The sequence below is a fragment of the Panthera leo genome, chromosome B2 (genome assembly GCF_018350215.1).
Source record: "Panthera leo isolate Ple1 chromosome B2, P.leo_Ple1_pat1.1, whole genome shotgun sequence".
NCBI classification, from domain to species: domain Eukaryota; kingdom Metazoa; phylum Chordata; class Mammalia; order Carnivora; family Felidae; genus Panthera; species Panthera leo.
Window position 1 is genome coordinate 98141102 of NC_056683.1, and position 18192 is coordinate 98159293.

Below are 18192 nucleotides of genomic sequence, written 5' to 3' on the forward strand. Positions count from 1 at the left end.
AATAACACAACAGTAATTTTATTAATTTGGTAACAGTTAATATTTTCCTATGCACCTCAACACACTACTTGGGAGAGCTGGGACTCTTCCAACCTCCCTAAACATAATCTCCTTCTTCCCTTGAAGCGCTGGTGTGACTGTGGCCAACTGGTCTCAAATGTCACTCCCAACCCCTCATTTATTTCTTATCACTTGGCAGGAGAGGAAAAAAGACAATGGACAGAGCTAGGTGGGAGAAGGCCTGGACGGACAGCTACGGGGTAAGGATACTTCTGTCCAGGCACCATTAAAAACAGTCAACTGGCACCCTCTTAGGCAAGTGGCATTTCTGAAAGATGCCAATTCTGCTGGGTTTCTGTGTGTGGTACCAAAAGCGTAGTACAAAATTTTTAAATATAAATCCCAAGGTAGTGGAGAAGAACACAAGGAAAAGACAACTAATTTACATCTTTTTAAGATTCTTTCCTTACATGCTAATCTATCTTCCACAATATGACCCTAGTGTTTCAGAAGTAATTGTATTTGCTTTTCTCCCCATCAATCCAAATCCAAATTTTCTCTCACTTTACTGTACCTGTGTGAACTCGATAATGGCTCTTTAGTTGTCTTTTCTGGCTAAAATATTTGCCACACTGATCACAGGTGAAAGACTTCTGTCCTGCCAAATAAAAAAATAAAGACACTAAAACACACAAAAACTGGAAAGAACCAGAATGTTCACTGATAAAGTAAGTAACACAGTGGGCCCAGGTCCCCATTTTCTATGGATGATTTGGGTTTGCCTACAAACGCAAATGCCTTCAGAGTCCACCACAGTAACATAAACGTGCAAAGGTATGTAAGGCAGTAGGGAGTGGTGGAGACTGGGGTAAAGGTGGAACGCTCAAGTTTCCCCCCAAATCACCAAATTCTTAAACAAATGTCTGCACATTGAGCTCCCAAGAGCCGGTTTATAAGCCCTAGTTTTAAGACTCAATGCTGTGCAGAATTCTAACCTACAGTCTGGCAAAGGCACAATTCTGCCGTCCAATGACACCAGGTGGGAAGTGACACCAGGCTGAGAAAAGCCCCTTTTGATCGCGGGTAGCGCCCACCCCAGAACCCAGTGGCAGGTGGCCCCCTGGTGCTTCCCCAGCTACCTGAATGCAGACTCATGTGCTCCAGCAGGGAGTGCTTGGTGGTGAGAGCCTTGCTGCACACCGTGCAGGTGTAGGGTCTTTCGCCAGTGTGCATCCGGGTGTGGACCTGCAGGGAGTGCTTCTGGGCAAAGCCTTTTCCACACTCATTACATTTGAAAGGCCGCTCCCCTGGAGTTAAGAGCCCCAGAAACACAGTGTAAGGAAGAATATGCACATCTTTCTGTTTCCTACTAAATTAAAATGACAATAAAGGGATTTCTCTTCATAGCATACATCCACAAGGCCCAGCACTGGAGAGAAAACAGCAACAATAAAATCTGGCAAGCTGGAACAGATGAATCCAATGCCAGCAGTGAGAAGGGCTGAGACGGAACCTAAGACACGGCCTTCACAATGCTCAGGAATTGGCAGCCCCTGTTACCTCTGAAGATGGGGGTGGAGATCAATGACAGTCTGTTTCGAAGTTTAAAGTTAGACCCCCCAGAAGACTGGCCAGCTCCCCAACAAGGCCGGAGACTGTTCTCTGAAGAGGGTAAAACAGTCTCTGCACTGTGGGTCTCCAGGCACAGTGGAAGGGGACTGTCCCAGGGACAGCAAGTCCAAGTTTACTTTTGAAGTGATGAGACTATAACCGGCCTTCTTCCCTGCTCCTGCTCTAGACACTGGCGGGCAGCCTGGGAGGGTGGACTGTTTTCTTCTGGAATGTGGCAGGCCTGGGTAGGAGGGCTGCAGATGCCAGGTGTCAGTGAGGAAGTGGGGTGCAGCCACACCACCCCCAGTGAGGCCGTCATCTACAGGCCCTCTCCATACCCACGGGAACTTTCAGTCAACCATTCCAACATAAGATTAAATATGACTTTTAATTAATTAATTTTATTTATTTTTGAGAGAGAGAGACAGAGAGTGCCAGCAGAGGAGGGGCAGAGAGAGAGAGAGAGAGAGAGAGAGAGAGAGAGGGAGAGAGAGAATCCCAAGCAGGTTCCGTTCCATACTGTCAGTGCAGAGCCGGACTCGGGGGCTCAAACTCATGAACTATGAGATTGTGACCTAAGCCAAAACCGAGGGTCGGATGCTTAACCGACTGAGCCACGCACGCACGCGACCCACGCACCCCAAATATGATTTTTAAAAAACCACCATTCAAGGAAGGCTTTTAGTAGTTGAAACAGATACCAAAACAAGTAAGAAAAAAAAAAAGCAATTTGCAAAAAACAGAAGCTGTCCAAGGGGAAGAAAACATTAAAAACTAACAAAGAAGAGACTGCTGTTATTAACGTGCTCACCATGAACCAAAAAGAGGATTCACAATAATTTTAAAAAAAGGGGCGCCTGGGTGGCTCAGTCGGTTAAGAATCCGACCGCAGCTCAGGTCATGATCTTGCAGTTCATGGGTTCGAGCCCAGCACTGGGCTCTGTGCTGACAGCTGGGAGCCTGGAGCCTGCTTTGGATTCTGTGTCTCCCTCTCTCTCTGCCCCTCCCTCGCTAGCACTCTGTCTCTCTCTCAAAAATAAACAAACATTAAAAAAAATTAAAAAAAAAAAAAGAATCTAGAGAATAAAAAAGGGCTTCTAGAGGCAAAACAGTGAGAGTAGAAATAAATCTTTAAGTGTTGAAAGATAAAGGGGAAAGTAGAAAGTAGAGCCAATAGTGATGGGAAATAGGAGATAAGGACATTGGAGGATGGGTCTGGAGGTTCAACATCCAGATAGCAGGGAGTTCCAGAAAGAAACAGCATAGAAAACCAACAGAAGAAATCATCCCTGAGATACTTTCCAAAAATTTTCTGGAACTGAAAGACAGAGTTTCCAACCTGTGTGGATCTATTATTAGCCACCAAAATGGATGAAAACAGACCCACACTAAAGTGATTCACTGCAAAATTTGAGAACACTGGGTGCAAGAGGGGACATATTAGATGCTGTTTTCCTTAACAAATCTTACAGAACTACTTAACTGTTTAAACCATACTCTGTTACAGTTCAACAAATATTTCCCAAATGTCTACTTTGTTTAAAGAACCAGAATTCAAGGTTGTCAATCTATCCTTCGAACCAAGGCTCCAATTAAATCAGAAGTTCTGGGGCTGGTGCCCAGTCACTGGTAGTTTTAGAAGTTCCCTAGGTGATTCTAATGTGTGGCCAGGGAGCACCTGGGTGCCTCAGCTGGTTAAGCATCCAACTTTGGCCTAGGTCAGGATCTTGCCGTTCCGGAGTTCAAGCCCCACATAGGGCTCTGTGCTGACCAACTCAGACACTGGAACCTGTTTCAGATTCTGTCTCCATCTCTCTCTGCCCCTCCCCCACTCACATTTTGTGTGTGTGTGTCTCTCTCTCCCTCAAAAATAAACATTAAAAAAAAAGTTTAATGTGTGGCCAGGGTGAGAACCACGGGGCTAGATGCTGCTGGGTCAGATGACAGCAAGCTGAGGGATGAGAGGAGACTTAACTACTAGTCCCTAGCTTACAATTAGGTTTAGGGGTTATTTAACTGGTAACTACAGCCCGACCCAAAAGAGAGTTAAGTGTGTAAGAGAGGACTCAAAGGAGGAAGGGATTTCTGCCAGGGCTGCACTGTCCAATATGGTACCATTTAAATTAACCAAAAAATTCCGTTCCTCAGTCACACTCACATGTAGCTAGTGGCCACCATATTGGACAATGCAAATACAGAACGTTTCCATCCTCACAAAAGGGTCTATTGGCCAGAGCTCGGTTAGAGGGACCAAACAGGAGAAGACATTCACAGCTAGATAGCTGAGTGAGAAAGCTGTCCAGACAGACCTGGGTAAAAGCACAGCTGTGGTCAAGATGAAAAATGTTCAAGACTCAGAAAGAAGAATAAATCTGGCTAGAGTGTGATACCTGGGCATGAAAGCCTTGAACCAACAACTCTAAGTAAGAGCAGAGTTCTACAATCAGGCTACCTGGGTTCAAATCCCAGCTCTGTCTCTACATGGATGACCTGGGCCAGTTATTTCTAGGACTCAGTCTCTTCATCTGTACCATGGGGATAACATTCCCTACCTCATAGGACTGTCGTGAGAATTAAATGCAGTAACATGTATAAATGCCTTATTATAATGCCCATCACATAGAAGTTGCACAATAAATGAAAGCTGTCATTATCATCATTACTCCCAAACACATTCCAGCAAGCTGCGAAAAGTATAATTACCCGTGTGGCTCCTCTGGTGGATTGCCAAAAAGTGATTGTACTTAAACACTTTGCCACAGTCCTTACAACAGGCCTCAGGGCCACCAGGCCGCTTTCTCCTTCCACAGACCCTTCTGGCTGAACTCTGGTCATCTTCATCCCCAACAAGTTTGTAATCTTTAAGTTTGACGGACCTCCGAATCCTCCGCTTGCTGTACCGACTCTGGCTGTCCTGCCCGTCCTGGGTCTTGGGATCACAATTCTCATCTTTTTCAGCAGGCACTTCCTCCCCTCTCCCTGGCTCACAATCTTCTGCGTCTTTTGCTGGAATCTGTTCATTCAGTATACCGCTGTCTCCCTCTTTTACCACAAAGTTATGTCTATTTTGAACTGAATTGTTTACTCTCAGCTGTATTTCCTCCTCTGCAGGCAGCTGTGATTTCCCCTCCTGCAAACTGTTGACTTTTCTTGGCCTTCCCCGTTTCCGCTTTGGAGGATCATTTTTCTTATTAGAAATAACAACCACTGGGGCACCAGCAGTGCTCAAAGTCGTTGGCTTTGGGGAGCTATGATTATTTTGGAAATCCGTGTAAGCCTTTACCAGGTCATAGACTTTTAAGAACTGAGCGGTAGCCAGGACCTGTTCTGTACTCTTCTCACTGGCCTGGAGACAACCCGTGTAGATAAATTCCAGCAGCATACCAAACGTGTCAGCAACCATGCCTTCCAGCATATAAATGGACTGACCAATCTCCCCCTCTTCAGCAAACATCATGGAGAAGTATTCACTACTGGCAGCAAGTAAGGCTTTGTGAGCCCGGAAATGCACATTCTCCACGATTAAAGTGATGTCACAGAGAAAGCCTTTCTTCCGCTGATCCTCAAAACTGGCCAGAACAGTGTCACTGTGAGTGTCTGAGTGTACAACAAGCTGCCCAGAAAGCTCTGATGATGTTTCTGCCATTTTCTTTAGAAGCCAAGAAGCATAAAGCCTGAAATAAGAAAATAATGATTAAAAACGAGGAAGCATCATCTCACAAAGTTAATCCTAGCCCAAACAAACCTAGTATTCACTTCACATGGTTATCTGAATTTTACCATTTGCCACTTGCAGAAGGTGATTTAAAAAAAAAAAAAAAAAAAAATCTTAGGTTGGGATTGTCATTCTTGTACTGTTACCTAGTTGGGTGAGTCTCCAAGATCCCTGTTGCCTCTCAGGGTCTGTTTTCTCCTCTGTAAAATGAAGGAACGGGAATCAACCATCTCTAAAGTCCTTCCACAGCACCAACTTTCCATAGCTGCGCACACAATCAGAATGGGAACCACAGCGTCTCGATTTCACGCATTATTAAACATTTCGTCTGTGAAAACATATAAAAGGGGCCAAGAAAATGTACGAAATGAATTGGGGGGTAGCTGCAATGAAATAATAACCTAAGGCTCATCGGGCCTCGCTTCGGAAGCATAGCACGATCGCCCAGGCTGTCCCCAAACAGCGCACGGAGGGGCGGGCGGACGATTCCCCGGAGACCCGGGCCCGCGGAGCGGTGAGCGGGACGCGGGGGAGGCCCCCCACTCCCGGCCCGGGCCCCTCAGGCGGGACAGGGGAGCATACGGCTGGGCAGCACTCACCACGGCCCGGGACCGCGGGCTCGGGAGGACCTACCTGTCGGGGTGCCCGGCGGGGTCCGGATCGCGGCCGTCCCACCTGGCCGCCTGGATGGCGCACCCGTGCCAAGGCCACCCAGGCCCCCTACTCCGCAGAATCCGCCGCCGGGGTACCTGCGTCGTCCGGGCTTCTGTCCCTGCGCCGCCGCCGCCACCGCCAACCCGGAAGCGCTGGCGCCGGGAGCCTGCGCGCGGACGCCGGACCACGTGGCCCGCGGAGGCGCCCGGGGCGGAGCTGCACCGCCCAGAGATCACGGGCGGGTCTTGCGTTTGCGGTGAGTTGGGAGCGGAGGATGGGGCGTGGCGTTGTCACTCGGCAATTGCGGAAGTTTTATGTCATATTAGATGTATCTCACCGACAGCTTAATTAATCAGTTTTGTTTCTTCCCAGATGCCGAAGCTTGCGTTAAGGCTCCAATACGTGAGGAGTGAATGAAATCGCCTTTACATTCAGTACCATTACCATCATTGTCATCATGTAATGCTAATAAAATAATCATTATTATGTGCCTCTTAATTATTTTTCACATCTGTCTTTTCCTTTTCCATCCCACTTAGAATGCCTAGTCCAAGGGAGTGAAGAGAGGCGCCCTATCTAGTCAGATCTGAATACTGAGTAATCTTGGGCAGATTGCTTATCCTCTCAATCTTGTTTACCTTACCTGTAAAATGGAGATGTTAACACTGGTGTCAGCTAGGTTGGGTAGCTGTGGGGTAAACAAGATTAGGGAGGTAATGGATTTAGTGTCTGGTTTAATTCATATCTATTATGATTAAAATGATCATTATCACTACTCAGACTTTCATCATCTTTCTTCTATAGACTTTAAGGGCTTCTAACTAGTCTTAGTTGCGTGCTGTTCCCTCCAATACACAGAAGTAGGGAGATCTCATCAAGTACAGATCACACCCAGAGACTGGAGGCATTCCCCTGATTAGAATCCACTGTGGCTCCCATGTACCCTCCTAATAAAGGCCAAGCTTCTTGACACCATCTACAAGCCCCAGCCAAATTCAGTCCCCTCCTACTTCTCTCTCCAACTATTTCAGCATTTTCACTCTCTCAGTCTAGGTTTCACCAATACCTAATTGCTTATACAGATCTTCCTCCACTTACAATGGGGTGTTGTCATGATCAATCCATTGTAATTTGAAAATATGATAAATTAAAAATATCATAAGTCATTTAATACACCTAATCTAATTGAACATCACAGCTTAGCCTAGCCGACCTTTTAACATGCTCAGAACACTTACATTGGCCCAGAGTTGAGCAAAATCCTCTAACACAAATCCTATTTTGTAGTAAATGTTGATTATCTCATGTAATTTATTGTGTACTGTACTGAAAGTGAAAAACAGAACGGCTGTATGGGTACAGAGTGGTTGTAAGTTATTTACCCTCACTACTGTGTGGCTGGCTGGGAGCTGCAGCTCACTGCCGCTGACCAGCATCACAAGAGACGACCCCACTGCCTATCACTAGCCGGGCAAAAGATCAAAATTCAAAATTTGAAGTACAGTTTCTACTAAATGTGTATTGCTTTCACATCATTGTAAAATCAAGAGATTGTAAATCAAACCGTCAGAAGTCAGGGACCATTTGCAATTTATCCCCTGCAACACCCACGTCCAGATCTCCAGCATGCCATCATATTAGCCTCCGAGAGCTTGAAACTGAAGATGTGATTACCAGCCCCTTTTAAAATGTTACCGTGAGACCATGACCCGGGCCAAAATCAAGCACTGGATGCTTAACAGACTGAGCCACGCAGGCACCCCTATCTTCTCATTATCTTGACAGGGTCTTTGCAGAGCAGTTTTTCATTTTAATAAGTCCAGTTTATCAATCATTTCTTCCATGGATCATGCCTTTGGTGTTGTATCTAAAAAGTCATTGCCATACTCAGGGTCATCTAGGTTTTCTCCCGTTATCTTCTAGGGATTTTATAGTTTTGCATTTTACATTTTGATCTGTGATCCATTTTGAGGTGATTTGGTGAAAGGTGTAAAGTCTGTGTCTGGATGCATTTTTTTCCATGTGGAATGTCCAGTTGTTCCAGCACCGTTTGTTGAAAAGACTATCTTTGCTCTAGTGTATGGTCTTTGCTTCTTTGTCAACGATCAGTTGACTGTATATAATTATGTGGGCTCTCTTTTCTGTTCCACTGATCTATTTGTATATTCTTTTGACAATACCACAGTGTCTTGATTACTGTAGCCTTGTTTTAAGTCTTGAAGTTGCGTGGTGTCAGTCCACTGACTTTGTTATTTTCCTTCAATATTATGCTGGCTCTTCTGGGTCTTTTGCCTCTCCATATAAACTTTACAATCCACTTGTTAGTGTCCATAAAATAACTTCCTGAAATTTTGATTGGAATTGCACTGAATATACAGATCAAGTTGGGAGGAACGGACATCTTGACAACATTGAGTCTTACTATCCATGAACATGGAATATTTCTCCATTAATTTAGTTATTCAATTTCATTCAATTGAGTTTTGAAGTTGTCCTCATATAGATACTGTACATATTTTGCTAGATTTACACGTAAGTATTTTATCTGGATGCTAATATAAATGTTATTGTGTTTTCAAACTCATATTCTATTTGTTCATTGCTGCATATATGAAAGTGACTGACTTTTATATACTAACATCATATCCTGCAACCTTGCTATAACTTATTAATTGCAGGTTTTTTGCTGTTGTTGTTGATTCTTTTGTATTTGCTATGTAGATGATCATGTCATCTGTGAACAAAGACAATTTTATTTCTTCCTCCTCAGTCAATATATCTTTCACTTCTTTTTCTTGTATTACTGCAATAGGTAGGACTTTCAGTATGATGTTGAAAAAGAGTGCTAAGAGGGAACATCCTTACTTTATTTTTGATCTTAGTGGGGAAGCTTCTAGTTTCTCACCATCAAGTATGGTATAAACTGCAGGTTTTTATAAATGATCTTTATCAAGTTGAAGTTGTCTTCTATTCCTAGTTCACTGAGAGTTTCTATTATGAATGAGTGTTGGATTTTGTTAAATGCTTTTCCTTCATCTATTTATATGACCATATGGGTTTTTTTTTCTTTAACCTGTTAATGTGATAGATTACATTAATTGATTTTTGAATGTTGAACCAGCCTTGCACACCTGGGATAAATTCCACTTAGTTGTGGTGTGTAATTCTTTTTATACTTGTTGGATTCAATTTACTAATATTTTGTTGAGAGTTTTTACATCCACGTTCATGAAAGATATTGGTCTATAGTTTTCTTATCTTGTAATGTCTTTGTCTGGTTTTGGTATTAGGGTATTAGGGTAGTGGTGTCCCCATAGAATGAATTAGGAAATAGCCTTCTGCCTCTGTCTTCTCAAAGAGATTGTAGAGAAGTGATATAATTTCTCCCTTAAATGTTTGATAGAATTTACCAGCGAACCATCTGGGCCTGGTACTTTCTATTCTGATTCAAGTTTTAAAATAGATATAACCATTGAGATTGTCTATTTCTATTTCTTATATACCATAAAATTATCATAGGGAACAAGGACAAAATCAAAACAATGTAGGAAAAACAAAAATTGAAAGCATTAACCCCCAACAAACCCCTATTATAAGAAGGAAAATAACCCTACAAGGGAAGTCTGAGATGTAAGATGGAGAGCTCACAGAGAGAAAAACAGCAAACATGAGGGAAATCTAAACAAACACTGATTATGAAAGGAAAATGTTTAATTTGGATAATAAACTACATCCGAAATATTGAATAAAATAGCACTTAAGATGGCAAGTCGGTGAATAGTAGTAAATGTTTTAAGGACAGAGATATTACCTTCAGACTAAGCATGCATGTTAAGAGTAGTGACAGATACTCAGTGGATAGAAATAGAGTGCATACCTTTGAAAACTTTAGCAGAGACATGGAATTAAAAAGTTCCAGTCAGTCCAAAAGAAAGAGGGAACAGATAAAAAAGAATGGAGAAGATGTTGAAAAGTTAGGCAGAGCTAGGCCATGCAAGGTGTTTTATTCTATACGAGCCAGAGTTCTCCAGGTAAACAGAACCAAGGGGATATGTAGAGAGATTTACATTTATTGAAAGGAAATGGCTCAATGATTATGGAGGTTGGGGAGTCTAAAATCTGCAGTGTCACCTGACAGGCTTGAGACCCTGAGGATTTGGTAGTGCAAATGAAGTCTGAAGGCAGACTGCTGGAGAATTCCTTCTTACGGAGGCTGCACTTCATGTTCTATTCTGGCCTTAAACTAATTAGATAAGGCCCACCCACACTATAGAGGGTAATCTTCTTAGTCTAGTTCACTGATTTACATTTGAATCTCATCCCAAAATACCCTCCAAGTTGACATACACAATTAACCACACATATGACCAGAGAAAATTGTTCGGATTTTACTTCAATTAAAGTGGGAAGCCATTGGAAGGTTTTTAAAAGGGAATGATGAAACCTGATTTATTTATTTAAAGACTGCTCCAGGTGCTAGATGGAAAGTAGATCTCAGAGGAACAGGAACAGAAGCATGGAAAGTCGGTGAGGGCAGTACAAAACATGAGAAGAGCCCAGACTCATGGACATAGCCTTTGATAGGACTTGCTGAGAGAGTAGATGTGGGGAGTCAAGGAAAGAATGCAATTCAGGTTCATCCCTGTTTGGGACCAAATCAACTGAGTGTACAGTATTACCATTAACTAATCTGAGAGAAAACTGGAAAAAGAGAAGCTGGGTGAATAGCAAGTATGGGGTGGACATATTAAATTTCAGATGTCAACTAGATAACCAAGTAAAGATATACAGTAGGCAGATATAGAGAAGAGTCTGGAGTTCAGAGGTGAACACAGAACTTGAGACATTAATATTAATGTTGGAGTTATCAGAGTATAGATTCTAAATTATCATAAGATCACTTACAGAGTGAATATCGATGGATAAGAGGCTATCCAGGTTTTTTTTCTCTTTCCCCTCCAAATTCAATCTCCACCCTTCTTCCCCATCTTTTGGCCCTGGAAGCTGCAAGGACTACAACAAAGCCCAGTATCTACTGGCTTCTGGGTGAATTGGGTCAATGGAAAACCCAGGAGGAGTTTAAAGGAAGGAGAAGTTCATGATCATCTAGCAACTGGAGGTTGGTAGAAGTCCTTTGTCATTATGAAGGGCATCAAAACATCCTTGCAGGCTATAACAGTAGACTGTAGCAAGGCAGAAACTACAGTCCAAAGTTTATGTCTTAAATGGGTTTGAGGGGAACAGAAAAGTAATTGACATTGTTCAGTGCCAGTAGGGACAATATAGGGACAATATAGCACTTTACAGAGATTTTACAACACTAATTCAGTAGTGCTCCAGTTTCAAGGCCCCATTTCTTCTGCATCTGATAGGGGTGATGTGTACCTATTTACATTTTTATTTCCTACCCTTGACTGGGGAAGTTTCTTGTAAATAAACACATGCTTGTATAGACTGAGCAACGTTCAACATGCTTGGTTCACAGGTTTGGTAAATATTCTTGGAATGTCTTTCACCCGGTGGTTAGAATCTCAATTTTTATTTTTTCTCTGTTTTTACCTGCCTTGATTCTGAAAGGTCAATTTAATTCAGATGTTACCCCTCTAAGAATTCTTCCCAGAACCACCCACAATTAAAGGCTTTCGGGCTTTGTAGATCTATCTCTAGTCAAGCCTTCATCTGTAAAAGCAAAAACAAAGATGAAACAAAAAATCACCGAACACTAGACAGAGGCATGCATATATAAAATATATCTCTCATTCTCTCTCGGTTCTTTAACTCCTTCCCCTTCACCACCAAATTTTTGAAAACGTAATAAATGAATTGAGAATAAGTGAAATATACATAATAAAATAAAAGTTTATTATTTTTAGTGTTTATTCATTTTTTGAGAGAGAGAGAGCGAGCACAAGTGGGGGAGAGGCAGAGACAGGGAGACACAGAATCTGAAGCAGGCTCCAGGCTCTGAGCTGTCAGCACAGAGCCCAACATGGGGCCTGAAACCAGGAACCGTAAGATCATGACCTGAGCCAAAGTTGGAGACTCAACTGACTAAGCCACCCAGGCGCCCCAAAATAAAATGTTTTAAAACGACAGTATTTAGTGCTTTGAGTTTTGATGAATTTAAAACCACAGCTCATATCATATCCCTAAATGAATTCTAGAAGCCTTAAAGAATTCAGTATAAACACATACACACGCAAGCACGCACCCAGTAGAAGAAAACAGAGTAGAATATTTATTAAATTTCTGAAGATGGAAGAACTTCTAGAGCTTAGAAAAATATTCAGTATCATAAAAGAAAGATGAACAGGCTTTACTTTGATTTAAAAAATAGGATTTATTTGCTGCAAATATGAAGGATTGATGTATATATTACATAAAAAGCTCATGCAAAAAATTAAAAAGTACGCCATGAGTAAGAGGCAAAGGGCAGGAAGAAACAATTCTTGAAAGAGGAAATGCAACTGGTGATTAACATCTGTAAGAATGTCCAGTGTTGCTATTAATTCAAATGAAAGCAACAGGGGCTGCTTTTCACCCATTTATTCTAATGGACCACAATTCCTATCACTAAACTGCCTTCCAAAATGACCACAGCCATTCATGCTGCTTCCAAGAGCACCCAAAGGCTCCAATTTTATTACTCCTTTACTATCATTTGGCATTATCTTCTTCATTTTTTAAATTCATGCCCTTTCACCTAGTACTTTTATTTCCCCAAATTTGTACCAGGCTAAGAATCCCAAATATGGGGGAAAAAGGTTCAGCACAGAGGTTCTTAATATAGTATGACAGCACACAGTCCAGCACCAGGAATGGTCAGATATAGTATATTTACTTGATGGATCTGACTGGAACCATTAAAACAAAGAAAGGAAAGGAAAGGAAATACACAAATCCTTTCCCTATTTTCCACCCTTTATTTACTGTACTTATGTTATTTTTGTCTTAAGGTCTATCAAATGGATACTATCTCTCTTCCCTGGGCGAAATTATGCATTTTTTTAGTTGTAGTGAAAATGACATCTAGACAATTAATGCAGAAAAGCACAGGCTGGCTGAAGGGTGTCTCTTGCCCTAGTAAGGGCACTGCCTCAGCCTTGGCCTGAAGCTGTCAGTTGAGGGTGGCAGCCTTCAGGATGGGAGTTTTGAGCCAATGTGAACACAGTGGGCTGGTCTCCCCCTCCTACTGCTTCACTCAGGGAAAAAAATTCAGGGGCTCGGAACACCCAGTCAGAATATTCTTTCATCATATTCGGGGCACTGGTTGATAGATTTATAATGATATGCAAACATAATTTCTGAACAAAAGGAGGATTTCAATAACATGTCTTAAAATGATGCATGTTCTCCATTTTCATTGCAGAAATGCTATTCTACCTTCATGGGACACAGACCCCTGGCTCTAACTTGCTAAAAAAAAAAACAACTTGCAAACATTATAGGTGGGGTGTAAGTACACATAGGGGGTGGAGCTAGGGGGTTCTTGAGCTCCAGGGAGATGTTCCTGAGTTTTCTATAATATTTTTATACCTTAAAGTATACACACGTGCACGCGCACACGCACATGCACGCTTGAGTCTACAGAGGAATCAGGCCAGTGAAGGGCCCTAGGAGCACTGAACTGACACCATGGCAGTGATTTCCAAGTTGTGCTCACAGTATAGGGGATGTTAAGGAAAGAGCAAGGGTCTGGGGTTAGGCTAAATCTGGATTCTACTACTCATGTTATCTTGGGTAAGAACCTCTTCTTCTATGTATAAGTGCAGTGTGTAAAGAATTAAATGAGATAAGGTACATAAAGCCAGTAGCTCTGGAGGCCCCAAGAAATGTTTGCGGGCACTTTGCAGGGGCTGCTGCCCATCATAAAGGGGAGGATACGGAAGCAATCAAGTTGGTTTTAATTGCTAAAGGAAACTCCTTACACCATAGGCTGAGGAAGATTGAGGACAGTAGTATCTGGTTAAGAATGCAAAAGTTCTCCTTTATCATGGAAAGATGGTAAATTACAGGTGTTAAGAACTAGGAAGGGAAGAAGGGTGGTTGGGGCCTTACGTTGTCCGCAAAACTTGGTAGCTGCTGACAGCTCCCAGTCTCTTGAAAAGGTATAGATTCATTTATGGGTATATCGCAATAGTTCAAAGGCTTTGGGGTTTTTTTCTTAACTTTTACAATAGGCTTCTAGCTTTTATTTAAACATCATTTTATTATGAAAATATACAAAAAATATACAGAACAGCCTTCTAGCTTTTAACATTGTTGAAATGATAGGGATCAAAGACAGCATGGATGAATCTGAAGGACATTATACTAAGTAAAATATGCCAGACAGAGAAAGACAAATATTGCATGGTATCATACATGTTGTGGAATCCAAAAAAACAAAAAAGGTCAAGCTCATAGAAGCAGAGTTTAGAATGGTGGCTGCCAAGGGCTGGTGGGGGGTGGGAGGAGAAATGGGGAGATATTGGTCAAAAGGTACAACTTTCAATTATAATATGCATAAATTCTGAGGATCTAATGTACAGTGTGGGACTACAGCAAATAATGCTGTATTGTATACTTAAAATTTGCTAACAGAGTGGCCCTTAGGGTTCTTGCTATATACACATAGAGACACACACAAAGTATGTGAGGAGTTGGATAAGCCGAATTAACTTGATGGTGGGAAATATTTCACGATATATGCCTATATCAAAATCACCACGTTGAGCACTTTAAATATATATAATTTTCTCAATTATATGCCAATAAAGCTGGAAAAAAAGAACTAAATCACTCATTTTAGAGATTAAGAAACAAAGGCTCAGAGAAACCAAGATCTACCTAAGATCACACAGTTAATGGTTGTATTTTTTATTTTTTGAAGAGCTAATCTTGCTATTTCATATCCTAGGTTTCTTATACTGCTGCTGAAAAATTGATAATCTTATTTTTAAAATCTCATTCAAATTCAATCTAGTAAATTCTCCTCTAACATACTTCTGGGTTAATGTCACATGATAAGACTCTAGATTTCACCATTCTCAAAATTGCAGGTGATTTATAATTACAAAATGATGTTTACAGCTTGCTTCTTGAATACTTAGGAAAAAGAAAAGAGGCAGCCATTTAGTTATCTCAAATGCATTTATTTTGTTGGGAAATTGATAACATGTCCTAGTTCATGACGTTTACAAACAACTCTTTATGTTGAAAGTGTAACCAATGTTTCTATTTTATTTATATCAATGTTAATTTCATTTCTTGAAGCTTTCTAACACCTACTGAGCAATTTTCTTTAATGGAGACTGAAAATGTTAAAAAGGAAATTGAACAATAAATTTATTAAGTAAAATGAGCTGCTTACTCTAAATGGAATAACTATTTTGTTAAAGGAAGAATGTTCACGCAATAATTTGTAAATTATATTAAGACTTATGCTAATAGAGGAAGGTGCACGCACTCCTGGCTGGCAGTGCTTTGAGTCCACCAGAAGGGAAAAGTACTGCCGATAGGGCCAGATTTTCAACCTATTTCCTTCTATCCCTTTCAGATAACTCTTGACATTCTGGTTGCAGTTACCCAAGCAAACTATCCATTAACTGGGTCTATGTTTTTAAGAGAGAGAAAGGTCTGTAATTTATGATCGAAGTCAATGGCTCTAAACTGAGGTTCCTTGTATTTTTTGGTCATCTTGGCACCCAGATATGTAATGAGTTCACATCTCTCCAAAAATTGGTCCATCTTCTTCTTATACTTCCTTTTTGTATATTCAGAACCATTGGGATTGTAGGCTGCAGAAAATTTCACAGAACTGTAAATGTTTTCTGTTAGGTTAGTGAGTCATTAAATTAAAAAGAAAGAGAACTACATGTGTGAGACAGTTGCACAGCTATAGCTGAGAAGATATTCAAATCACACGTAAGATTTAGGGATTAATCCATTTTAGGTCATAATTGCCTCTATTCACCTTTCTCTGTGGCATGGATTATGGAGAGCCGATTATATTACTTGTAATCCTTGCTTTAAAAACTAGAAACTCAATTTTGATATTTTCATCAAAATATTTGCTATCAACACACGCGCGCGCACACACACACACACACCAATGCAAACAACCAATCCAGCTCAACAATCCTATGCATTTATCACATATACTACAATTAATGTTAAATTAGTGCCAAGTATCATGTCATTAAAGAAGACATACCTTTTAGGTGAAAAGCTATAAATAGCAGTGCAGATCTCTTTACACTTAAGAAGGGGAATTTGGGCTTTAAGCATCCTGCTGCATTCATTGCTTTAATTAGTGAAGTTGCAATACCCTGCAGGTAGGGAACAATGTAAATCATACGTATATTTGAATTTGGTTTCTTCTCTTAGTGGCAAATAGATAAAGAGGCTATTCTTTGCCTCTAATAGCCTCCTGGGGTTTATAAAGGTGGTTAAATGCCCACTTAACCAACAAGAAAGGAACACAAAGTACATTTGATTAGGAAGAATGAAAATTACAACTTGGCTGAATGTCAGGAAGGTGATGGATACATGGACTTCATTACACAATTCTTTCTATTTTTATATTTGACATTTTCCATAACCGAATGTTAAAGACAAAAGAAGGGGTTCCTGGGCTCTGGGTTGTCTCGGCCCATTTTCTATTTCCATTGCCAGAGCTGACCAGATTGCCTCTGCTATCAGGACTCCTGACCACCTGGCAAGGAATTCCAGAGACCACAGTTGTCACTGCGGTAGATTCTGAAGCCCTGAGCGGGCAGAGAAGATGTGAGGCCCTCCTGGTGAAATGTGGCCTTTTATGAGAATACTCCTTTCTGGGTGAGCCTCATCTTGCCTTTTGATACTAAACCAGATTGAAGGCTCACCATCTAGGAAAGTCAAAAAAAAAATGAAGTGGCTAAGAATTTGTGAGAAAGGTATGAAATTATTTATGCCCCAGGCATTAATTTTATAGAATTAAAAAAAAATTTAAAATAGTGGTTGATTATTAGTGAATTTTATTCTGTGTAAAAAGAGTTATATTTAGATAAATAAAGTGTGACTTGAGTAGCATTTGGGGGCATTTGCCCCTAGATTTGGGGCCAAATATGACTTTGGTGGTTTAGCTGTGGTGCTTTTGCAACTCACACTTTTGAGCAGCGACTAAACCTCTCAGAGACTGAATCTTCATATTACAAATTTAAAAATAAGAAAATTTAAATAAGAATCTAACCAAAGGTCAACTGTAAATAATTTCATGACAATCTCCTCTCTCTTCATTTTCCTGCAGGTATTTGGGGATTAGCTAGAGAACCAAGGGTTTTTCTCACTTCTTGTTTTCACAACCACCCATAATCAAAATAGGTTAAGAGTGGATTTACAGCTTAAAAATCAGAAAACTCTGCCTTCAGTTTCATTGTTACCAAAATAAAAATTGTTAAAAAACAGATCATTGTACTCTACTAATATATGAACATAGACAACCATGTAACTGAACCTGTTCCAGATATCCAGGCAAAGGAAGACTTGTGAGGTGTATGGGCTCCTTTAATGGGGGCAGTTTGTATGGAAGCTTCTGATTCCAGTATTTCTGTGGCAACCTAAGAACACAAAGTTCATCAGATGGATGCTCACACATATACTCACCGTGAGTACATAGGAATGTGAATGTACAGGAGACGACTAAGAGGTACAGTTCAGCAGCTGGTTTTCTCCACTGGGGAGAACGTGACAAGGGAGAAGGTCAGAGCTCGGAGCTCCTAGAGGTAGGTGCCATGTCACAAAGAGAAGCCATCTGAGTGGCACTTCCTCAAGTGCTCACCACAAGCAGAGGCGCACACACTTCCTCTTTCCGTGGGGGAGCTTACCTGCCATGTAAGAGCTGTCCCCACCCTCTCCACCAGACTTTGGATCCCCCTCTGGCCTGTCTCCAGGTTTCTTTAGTAATTTCTCTCTGCCTCCCACCTTTGGCATTTCCTTCTTTATTGGATCTTTCCCATCCATCTGCATCTAAACATGCTCACACTGTCCCCATTAAAAAATACAAGGAAAAAGAAAAACTACCTTCACTCCATCAGTTCTCTACCACTTTTAGCAACTAGTGTCTTTTCCTTATACACTTCTTCAAACAGTGAGCTTTAGTGGAGATCACAAACTACTGCACAAATTCCACGTAGTATTTTCGGAATACTATGTGATCTGATCCACATGTTAGTTTTAGAAATTTGTATCAA

At 41.2% G+C, this 18192-nt stretch overlaps 2 protein-coding genes across 12 annotated transcripts in view; both read right to left on the reverse strand.

Moving 5' to 3' along the window:
* The window catches only part of ZBTB24 (zinc finger and BTB domain containing 24), a 16386-nt gene extending 10270 nt beyond the window's left edge, over positions 1-6116 (reverse strand). For 5 of the 8 annotated variants that reach the window (XM_042939542.1, XM_042939539.1, XM_042939541.1 and 2 more), the window contains exons 1-4: positions 5473-5564; positions 4315-5285; positions 1140-1307; positions 575-658 (exon numbers count right to left, since the gene is read on the reverse strand). In XM_042939542.1, the coding sequence (XP_042795476.1) occupies positions 575-658; positions 1140-1307; positions 4315-5257 (1195 nt within the window). In that variant the 5' untranslated portion in view covers positions 5258-5285; positions 5473-5564. Of the gene's footprint in view, positions 1-574; positions 659-1139; positions 1308-4314; positions 5286-5472; positions 5565-5959 lie in introns of those variants that run through there. The other 3 variants (XR_006202757.1, XR_006202758.1, XM_042939540.1) reach the window with 2 other exon arrangements.
* AK9 (adenylate kinase 9) overlaps positions 5595-18192 on the reverse strand; it is a 141708-nt gene continuing 129110 nt past the window's right edge. For 2 of the 4 annotated variants that reach the window (XM_042939527.1, XM_042939526.1), the window contains exons 38-40: positions 17457-17559; positions 16176-16290; positions 15109-15759 (exon numbers count right to left, since the gene is read on the reverse strand). In XM_042939527.1, the coding sequence (XP_042795461.1) occupies positions 15557-15759; positions 16176-16290; positions 17457-17559 (421 nt within the window). In that variant the 3' untranslated portion in view covers positions 15109-15556. Of the gene's footprint in view, positions 5655-15108; positions 15760-16175; positions 16291-17443; positions 17560-18192 lie in introns of those variants that run through there. The other 2 variants (XM_042939528.1, XM_042939529.1) reach the window with 2 other exon arrangements.